This window comes from Bufo gargarizans, chromosome 7 (genome assembly GCF_014858855.1).
Source record: "Bufo gargarizans isolate SCDJY-AF-19 chromosome 7, ASM1485885v1, whole genome shotgun sequence".
In the NCBI taxonomy this organism is placed as follows: domain Eukaryota; kingdom Metazoa; phylum Chordata; class Amphibia; order Anura; family Bufonidae; genus Bufo; species Bufo gargarizans.
In genome coordinates this window covers 169288289-169298896 of record NC_058086.1, presented here as the reverse complement: position 1 = coordinate 169298896, position 10608 = coordinate 169288289, and the positions used below count along the sequence as shown (strand labels likewise).

The 10608-nt window shown below is 45.3% G+C and overlaps 1 protein-coding gene across 5 annotated transcripts in view; it reads left to right on the top strand.

Moving 5' to 3' along the window:
* The first annotated feature begins 514 nt into the window (after positions 1-514).
* The window catches only part of LOC122943408 (protein SSUH2 homolog), a 35245-nt gene continuing 25151 nt past the window's right edge, over positions 515-10608 (top strand). For 3 of the 5 annotated variants that reach the window (XM_044301118.1, XM_044301117.1, XM_044301116.1), the window contains exons 1-3: positions 515-648; positions 1515-1628; positions 7613-7714. In XM_044301118.1, coding sequence (XP_044157053.1) covers positions 636-648; positions 1515-1628; positions 7613-7714 — 229 coding nt within the window. In that variant the 5' untranslated portion in view covers positions 515-635. The remainder of the gene's footprint in view (positions 649-1514; positions 1629-7612; positions 7715-10608) is intronic. The other 2 variants (XM_044301120.1, XM_044301119.1) reach the window with 1 other exon arrangement.

Here is a 10608-nt window from a genome sequence, read left to right as displayed (position 1 = left end):
TGCATATGTATCAAATCGGTTTTTTTACAGAATAAAAGCACACAGAGCTATGGGGACTGGGTATTGCGGGTGTGCTAGCGGCCATCTAGCAACCCATGTCCTCAGCTCTATACCCAAAATCCTGGTGACAGGTTCCCTTTAATGTCACGCAACAATTTTTATAATGGTAGTCTATGGTGTCGCACTGCGACATGCGACGCGACAGTCACAGAAAAATCCATCTTGAATGGGTTTTTTGCGACTGTCGTGTCGCAGTCGCAGCATTTCACATGTCACTATAGACTACTATTATAAAAATTGTCGCGCGACATTTGTGTGACAAATGTCGTCGGGTAGACCTAGCCTAAGGCGTAATACCATTTATTATCAGGTGCGATCATTCCTCCTCGCTTCTAGTAAGTGCAATAGTTAGTTAAGTAATTGCTATTGCGCTTCCTCCTGCTGACATTATTGCACAAGGATGGTGCAAGCCTCACACTGCAAGTGACCGGGAAGCGTTACATTGTGTCAGGGTCTAGTCTCCAAAAGAAGCTGCCACAAACTACCTATCTGTATCGGAGTCCAAGCCCAAGTCATAAGAAACTACAACTCTCAGCATAGCACATAATAGTGGTCTGCCTCCTGTGGCTACAGACATGGATGAATCAGGTACTTGTATACTATTAGGCTAGGGCTACACGGCGACGTGTGTCACAGAAAAGTCATGCCACATTTTTTATAAGGATAGTCTATGGTATCGACTGCTGCAACTGCCACACGACCGTTGCAAAAATGCCTGTGCGACTGTCATATCACCAATATCACATATCGCAGTGCGACACCATTGACTATCATTATAAAAAAATGTTGTGTGACTTTTCTGCGACATGTCGCAATGTAGTTGCACCCTTTGGGCTCATGCACACAAATGTATTTTCTTTCCGTGTCCGTTCCGTTTTTTTTGCGGACCGTTTGCGAAACGATTCATTTCAATGGGTCCACAAAAAAATGGAAGTTACTTTGTGTGCATTCCATTTCTGTATGTCCGTATTTCCGTTCTGCAAAAAAAAAAATAGAACATGTCCTACTATTGTCCGCATTATGGACAAGGATAGTGCTGTTCTATTAGGGGCCAGCTGTTCCGTTTTGCAAAATACGGATTTCAAACGGACGTCATCTGTATTTTTTGCGGATCCATTTTTTGCGGACCGCAAAATACATACGGTCGTGTGCATGATCCCTTTTTGTCACGTGAAACATGTTGTGAAGCCCTAGCCTAAGGAATGTTTCTTCTTTCATTTGGTCTCATGCATAACGATTTGTAAGTATAGTTTGGGATTTGGAAACCATTAGAACTCAAGATCTCTGCTTGCTGTTAGCGAGTAGAAAGATTTATAATTATATCCAGTAATACTTCTCACAGGATGATCCTAAACAGGCTGGACTCCATAACAATACATTTTACCTGCGCTGATACATTGTAACATGTGAGATTTCCAGACGCATTCTGATTACTTCTATCGATTCCTCCTCAGGTTCTGAGCTCCACCCTGCAGGGTCCTCCGATCCAGAAGCTCCAGTCAGTGTGACTACCCTCAAGGATGATAAATCTAATGAGGCTGATTGTCCCAATTATGAAGATTTGGAAGGTAATTATAACTAATCACTTTTGAAAAACAGCAATGCTGCACTTAATGGGATTGTCCAGGTTTTCGGAGACGGCTCCACACTTGAAAGATTCAAATCAGCTGACAAACGAGAAATTGCACATTTATCGGCTGGTCGGAGGCTCGATTATACAGGTCTGAAAAAGCCTTACTGACCGGACACTTTCTCGTGATATTTGCGCACGCTTGTTGGACTAACAAATACATTTTTGCATTTTTTTTTTTTTACCTTACACATCGGGCATTTTTTTAAAGTTTTTTTTAAAGCTGTGCAAAGGGTTTTAAAAAGTTATTTCAAACTATAGTTCCTTATTCTTTAAATATGCAAACCGAAACCAAAATAAATTATTAAAATGAGTTCCCTATATTGTGAGGTTTGGATATTTTATGTGTATAGTTTCATGTGAATCAGGCGATAATGGCGACAGTTTTGGTTGCCATTTTTTTTCTTTTATATGTGTTTTATTTTTTATCATTCTTTTAGTATATTTTTGAAACATAATATGTCCCCCAAGAGGTCATTGAAAGACATCTAGGGACACTAACACTTTTTTTTTTTTTGTTATTTCTACAATTTTTCTTTATATTGTGCTCTTTATTTATTTTTTAATCTTTTTATATTTTAATGGATTTTTGCCACATAATATGTCCCCCAAGAAGCCATTGAAAGTTCTCTGGGGGGACAAAATACTAACACTTTTTTTTTTTGTATTTTGTACTATTTCCCCCACTTACAAGTGAAAACAGCCCTCTATGGGAGCTTTGTACAAAACAGAGGTGATCAGGGTCTGCTAAGACCCTGCAGCTCTTCTCTGCCCCTGAGACACCCGATGATCACAAGCATAGTCGCTTCCTCTATTCACTGCATAGTGCTCATTACATGCCATGAACCAATATGAGGAGAAGGCAAAAGCTGTATGTGAGGAATATGGATTGTTATTTAATTTCAGCCATTTTGCCACACCAGCCATCTGCTGTCAGATAGCAAATGTAGTAAACTCCACAGGGGGGCCCTGCTTCAAAGCCCAGCCAAATGGCAGAGAACTTCTAGAAGGCCACCTTTGCTTGCATCTTACACCTCTACTCCAGCCAGCCAGGAACCCATCTAATGGAACAGGAAAACCCTCTCTGCAGGGAGTCTAAGCTATTCACCGCTTCAATCAGATTATCAAACATATTGGAACCAGCGATTCATAAGGAATTATGAATCGCCTGTCCATCAAAGACATAAACCAGATACATATTTGTGTCCCTGTGGCCACGATGAACAGGCCCATGGTCATAGTTTGGTGGTGGGATGCCCAGGAGGGGAGATATACATATCTCCCCACAGAAACCAACTGACGGTACCATGCTTGGACTCTACTGGTAGCCAGAAATCCATTGGTCCCAGAACCACCTCCCTGCGACATTCTGGTCTGGAGCCATGAGCCCTAATCGGTTTTGTGGCTCATTTGCTGCCAGCCACAGCAGAGGGGGAGTGGACCCCTCCCGAAGGCTAGGAGGGGAGGGGCCGGCTACAGGTCAAAAGGCTTGTGCCAGCAAGCGGGCGCTTCTTTTCTCTGAAGGGAGGTCACATCGTGCCATGTGTTTAGAGGGACCTGCTGACATCACTGCTTCCCATGTGACTACAGCTAAGAACTCATCACAACCCAAAGGACTCATATACCTGGTAAACTGTCCCTTTTGTTCTGCTCAACCCTGTTTGCTTAACCCAGACAAACACTCAGAGAGAGACTGAACCAGCACCGTTGGAATATCAATCTCGGCTATTTGAAACACAGCGTATAAAAATATTTTTCCATTAAACACACAACCCGAGTAAGCTGCTACTAACACCAATAGATTGGATCCCTTACTTATATGCCCAATTATGCAAGAAAGAAATGTTTTGGATATTTCGCTTCAACACCTTGGCCCCCTTTGGGCTTAACGAGGCTCTTGAGTACTGTAATTATTGAATCCCTAATGCTTCCACTTCCTTGACATAAACAGGGACCTAATAAGCAAGAATTTGTACAAACATGTTTATTGCTATACAGCTGTTATTATCTATATATTTTCATATTTTTATATTTTCTCTATTTTTACTTTTATTGCTTCCGATTATAGATTATATCAACTTAATAGACTCACCCGAATAATACCATACATATACTGTATGTCTTCTTTGCTGAACATATGCACCATAATCATCGGAAGCGCTAATTACACCTAGCCTCTTTTGGTATTCATTATAGATCTCATGAATAAGTCGGGCTCAACCCCCTATGATCTTTTCGATCATTTTACCATTGGATCATTTTATAATTTATTAGACATGATATTTTATGAGAGTTAAGTTTGGCACAGAAGTGAGCCAGGTCTGATATAAGTGTATTTATTTATTTATTCTAATATCCATTCATCATTAATTTTATTTTACTAGTAGTAAGAAAGATAATTTATTATTAATGTGATGACTATTATATATTGGCTGTATAATCACGAGAATATTTATTGATTAGTAAGAGTCCTATAAATACTTTGTACCTCCTACATGTAAATAGGTTTCTTTACTAAGTTATATCATATATCATTTATATGCAATTAGCATTAGATCAATGGATCTGTGGACATTCGGATATATCCAAAGTCCATTGTTACTGAGCAGTTTCACAATGTTTCTTTATATATATACTCGGCATATTATTTTATGTTTTACTGTCACTTTCATAAATTTATTTCTATTTAGCCATTTCTCTCCTAGGTAAGGAAGCCCCGATGCGTCCCAGTATGGAACGCTCATGTCACAGGACGCCGGCGATGTGCTTCTCCTCTCCTACGCCGCCAGCACCCTGGTGTGACACGGCGGCAGACATGCACGCCGCGTCCTGTTGTAGCGCCGAGCGGGGAGCCGCTCAGCGTCTTGGTTGCTGGGTTAACGGGGGGCGGAGCGCTTCCTCTCTGTGCGGCCGGCGTCCCCCGTTCCCATGGTAATGGTCAAGGGGCTGAGCGCCGAGCTGGGCACTCGGCGCTCGGCTACAGACATGGTGGGAGGTCATGTGGCGCAGGCCACGTCACATGACCCCTGCCCTTCAGTATATAAACAGGCAACCTGATGGCCACAGGTTGCCTGTGTTTAAGGCCCCTTTCACACGGGCGAGTATTAAGCGCGGATGCGATGCGTGAGTTGAACGCATTGCACCCGCACTGAATACCAACCCATTAATTTCTATGGGGCTGTTCACATGAGCGGTGATTTTCACGCATCACTTGTGCATTGCGTAAAAATCGCGCATGCTCCTCTTTGTGCGTTTTTCACGGAACTCAGGCCCCATAGAAGTGAATGGGGTTGCGTAAAAATCGCAAGCATCCGCAAGCAAGTGCGGATGCGGTGCGATTTTCACGCACGGTTGCTAGGAGACGATCAGGATGGAGACCCGATCATTATTATTTTCCCTTATAACATGGTTATAAGGGAAAATAATAGCATTCTGAATATAGAATGCATAGTTAAATAGCGTTGGAGGGGTTAAAAAAAAAATATAAAAAAATTTAACTCACCTTAGTCCACTTGATCGCACAGCCCGGCATCTCCTTCTGTCTCCTTTGCTGAACAGGACCTGTGGTGAGCATTCATTGCAGGAACAGGACCTGTGGTAACATCACTTCGGTCATCACATGTTCTATCACATGATCTTTTACCATGGTGATGGATCATGTGATGACCGGAGTGACGTCACCACAGGTCCTGTTCAGCAAAGGAGACAGAAGGAGATGCCGGGCAGCGCGATCAAGTGGACTAAGGCAAGTTACATTTTTATTTTCTTACCCCTCCAGCCCTATTGTACTATGCAGTCTGTATTCAGAATGCTATTATTTTCCCTTATAACCATGTTATAAGGGAAAATAATACAATTTACAGAACACCGATCCCAGACCTGAACGTCTGTGAAAAAGTTCGGGGTTGGGTACCAAACACGCACGATTTTTCTCACGCGAGTGCAAAACGCATTACAATGTTTTGCACTCGCGCTGAAAAATCGTGCGTGTTCCCGCAACGCACCCGCACATTTTCCTGCAACGCCCGTGTGAAAGAGACCTAATTGTCCTAGGCTATTTGCTATTGTGTTGCCTGCGCTATCTGGATTTTGACCGGTGCCTGTTTTTGACCCGCTACTGCTTGCTCCTAGTTCCTGATGTGACCTCTTGGCTTGACCTTCGGCTTGTGACCTGACCTGTTCTTGTTCATTCCTGTGTACTGACGCTACCTCCTGGTTTTTGACCCTTTGGCTTGTATACGGACTCGTCTTGTTGTTCCTCCGTGTTGACTCGACCTCAGTGTAGTAACCCCCGGCTTGCTAGCCGCCCGTACCCTCTTGGCCTAGCTTGGTCTTTTACGGTGTCACCGCTCCGCCCGCTATTCTGTCTCTGTCCTCCATGTCTCTACCGCACTTATTGAGGTCAGGGACCGCCGCCCAGTTGCGCTCCATTACCTAGGACAGGAAAGGGCAAGTAGGTAGGGACAGGCGTGAGTAGCAGACAGGGGGTGGACTTACTCCCTTCCTATCCGGCGGCGTGAGAGCTCACTCCAACTCTAGTGTGCGCCGCCTCCACCCTCTATTCCTAATGAGGCGCGCACCACAACTACTCCCCCATACATCGCGATGCGATCCAGGCTGGAGCGCATCGCAAACCAGAAAAATATCCGGCCAACCTAGCGGCCACAGCCACTCCCCCTTACAGGAAGTCCATACATCGCAGTGCGTTCCAGGGTGGAACTCACCGCGAATAAGCAGATTACCCGGCGGCGGTGCGTTCCAGGCTGGAACGCACCACGATTTTTTCTTTCAATTCATTAATACTTGGTCCTAGTGTGTACTCCTCGTACTTTATCATATATTTCCCTTACTTTCCTCCTCAATAACAGGATGATTAGTTATTTATCCACCTATTACCCATTTTTTCATTAGATTATCTTAATATTTGAAACCTTCCTGTTTCCGGCCTTAATGGTCATGTGACCAGGAGAAACACCACATGGAACTCCTCTAACAAACGAGGTAGACCTCCCTCTATATAACTGTTTGTATCTTGTTATGTTTGTCTATATGCTCCTGATGAAGGGGACTTTTATATAATCCCCGAAACGTATCGAGCTCTTATTTAATCATAAAAAAAAGCATCCTGTATGTGGAAGTCCTCAAGTTCATCTGTTCAACAAGGACGGGGTGTATATTCATCTTACAGGCGATCTCGGCGGGGGAGGTTAGGAGGAGGTGTCTTGAGTTTATCCTGTCCGCCGTCGTCCCCGGTGACTGACCTTACCTGCTCCTCAGGGGCGGCGTAACGTCACGCTGTGGTAACCAGTGACCATACCGTATCTCGCTGGCTCTACGTAGTTGACGTCCGGCGGCAGCGAGGTGCGATATTCGTCACACTGTAATAGACCTATTCTGTCTTCTCCTTGGGTCCACCACTGTCACTGACAGCCGGGGACCCTACCGGTCCTGCCGGAAAGCAGGAATAGGTGCGTTAATCCAGCGCTGTGCGGCGCTTTGGTCAGAAATGAAACACTGATGACATAATCAGCTGTGTTTCTGTCTAGCAGGACTGGGGCCGCAGACTGTGGCTCTGTAACATCCACGTGCTGTCCGCATCTGTATGTCCGTTCTGAAAACAATAGAACATGTCCTATTCTATTATTGAAGTCAATGGGTCCACAAAATAATGTGGAGGGCTCTGAGACGGTATCCGTATTTTGCAGATCCACACTTTGCGGACCACAAAATGGATACTGTTGTGTGGATGCGGCCTAAGTCAGCCATAGATGTAATAGATGGATCCCCCATCATATCTGATCCAATGATTTCCTTGTAGTTCCTTCACCATTTACTGCATTCTGATCAGGAGAATGACGGCTGAATGAGACCCGACCACAAAAAGCTAAACTACTAATCGCGATCCAATCACCTCCTCTTTAGGTTCTGAGCTCCAACAAACAGATGGTCAAACCAGTGTAATAGACCTGAAGGACGATGAATCTCAGGGGGAAGATTGTCCCAAATCTGAAGAGCTAAACCCCGGTAATTATAACTAATTACATATCCTGTACTGATCCTGAGTTACATCCTGTATTATACTCCAGAGCTGCACTCACTATTCTGCTGGTGCAGTCACTGTGTACATACATTACTTATCCTGTACTGACCCTGAGTTACATCCTGTATTATACTCCAGAGCTGCACTCACTATTCTGCTGGTGCAGTCACTGTGTACATACATTACTTATCCTGTACTGATCCTGAGTTACATCCTGTATTATACTCCAGAGCTGCACTCACTATTCTGCTGGTGGAGTCACTGTGTACATACATTACTTATCCTGTACTGATCCTGAGTTACATCCTGTATTATACTCCAGAGCTGCACTCACTATTCTGCTGGTGGAGTCACTGTGTACATACATTACTTATCCTGTACTGATCCGGAGTTACATCCTGTATTATACTCCAGAGCTGCACTCACTATTCTGCTGGTGGAGTCACTGTGTACATACATTACTTATCCTGTACTGATCCTGAGTTACATCCTGTATTATACTCCAGAGCTGCACTCACTATTCTGCTGGTGCAGTCACTGTGTACATACATTACTTATCCTGTACTGATCCTGAGTTACATCCTGTATTATACTCCAGAGCTGCACTCACTATTCTGCTGGTGCAGTCACTGTGTACATACATTACTTATCCTGTACTGATCCTGAGTTACATCCTGTATTATACTCCAGAGCTGCACTCACTATTCTGCTGGTGCAGTCACCGTGTACATACATTACTTATCCTGTACTGATCCTGAGTTACATCCTGTATTATACTCCAGAGCTGCACTCACTATTCTGCTGGTGGAGTCACTGTGTACATACATTACTCATCCTGTACTGATCCTGAGTTACATCCTGTATTATACTCCAGAGCAGCACTCACTATTCTGCTGGTGCAGTCACTGTGTACATACATTACTTATCCTGTACTGATCCTGAGTTTTACAGCAAGACACGGAGGCTCATATTGCTTTCTCCTTCTTTACTGTCCACCAATAGCAGATAAGAGAAAAAATTTACATACAGGAAATAACCATAGTAACCAAGGTCCCTCCCCTATGGCCCCTATAATAGGCCGCTCTTCCTCTGGGACTTCCTCTTTCTTTGCTGCTGCCAACAGCTAAGTACACCTATAGTTCTGTTGTGTGTTCTATATGGTTTGTGTTTATGTTTATCCTGTGCGCTGCTCCAACCTAGGGTGATTAACCCTTACTAGCAGCGCTCCCTTGGGGGCTTCTGCCCTCTTATTGTCTTTACAGGTTGTTCTATTCCCCTTTGAGTTTAGTATTTCTATATAGCGCTTCCCTGCGTTCCATATTACTTTCTGCTGCGTTGTTCCCGATTCGCAGCAGAAAGTGGGGGGGGGGGGGGGGGACGACGACACATGCGGTGTTACCTCCGCTTTACCTGCTCGGTCCCTGCGCTCCCCCAGCGTTCGGGGGCGAGGCCTTCTTCCCCTCGCTTCTGCGGCGCCATTCCTGTGAGCGCCTTCAGTAGCTCTGCCGGCCGCGAGATCTCGCTGGCCATTTTGGTGTCGTTTTTACCGCTGGCTTTTTGTCTGGCTTCCGGTTCCCTCTGCTCAGGCGCTCCTACTGCGTAGTTTAGGCTATTTACTCAGCGATTTGTCAGAAGGACGCCCAGGCCTCTATGGGCCGATTCGTGGGTACCTTTACCGCGCTTGACAAAGCACAGGCCTCTATGCGCAGGGTATTCCACGGACGGGTCTCTCATCGGGCCGGCAGTAGTAGAGGCCGCCTGTCCGGCCGTGCAAACTTTCAGGCCCGTGGCGCGAGCAGAGGTGCCAGTGGACAGCGACCTCCCTTCCAGGACCAGCGCAACCCCTCACCTTTCTTCACTACAAGAGGAGGCCAGTGGCGATCTCGCTCCTTCAGAGGCAACCCCAGCTATCGCAGACCCTTGGGTAAGTCTTCCCCAAATGGGGGATTCTATGGTACCTCCAACTTTTTTCTCATGTTTGGAGTCTCATCACCTCAGATCCAGATCAGGGGCAGTGGCGTAACTACCGGGGAAGCAGCTGCTTCGGGGCCCGGGCTGCCAAGGGGGCCCGGCGCCCCAGCAGCGTGTGTGACAGTTTATTTTCAAGTTAGTTAAATATCGCCGCTAGTGTGATCTAATTTTACTGTCTGCTAAAGTCTCCTGGTCTGGGATTCGAACCCACAACCTCCAATCTAGCAGAGTATCAGTGGCAAAGCATTTACCCTCACAGCCATAAAGGCTGCATTACAACTCATTGAAAAAATATGAGACTTCTACTGTTATAGCTGGCTAATTGTACATCTATACACATGACAGCTGTCCCTGCACACTCAGCTCTGCTATATCTCTATATATGACAGCTGCCCCAGCAAACCCAGCTCTACTACATCTATACACATGACAGCTACCGAAACACAGCCAGCTCTGCTACATCTATACACATGACAGCTGCCCCAACACACTCAGCTCTGCTATATCTCTATATATGACAGCTGCCCCAGCAAACCCAGCTCTACTACATCTATACACATGACAGCTGCCGAAACACAGCCAGCTCTGCTACATCTATACACATGACAGCTGCCCCCAACACACCCAGCACTGTAATATCTCTATATGACAGCTGTCCCAGCACAATCAGCTCTGCTATATCTCTATATATGACCGCTGCCCCAGCAAACCCAGCTCTACTACATCTATACACATGACAGATGCCCAAACACACCCAGCTCTGCTACATCTATACACATGACAGCTGCACCAGCACACTCAGCTCTGCTATATCTCTATATAAGACAGCTGCCCCAGCAAACCCAGCTCTACTACATCTATACACATGACAGATGCCTAAACACACCCAGCTCTGCTACATCTATAC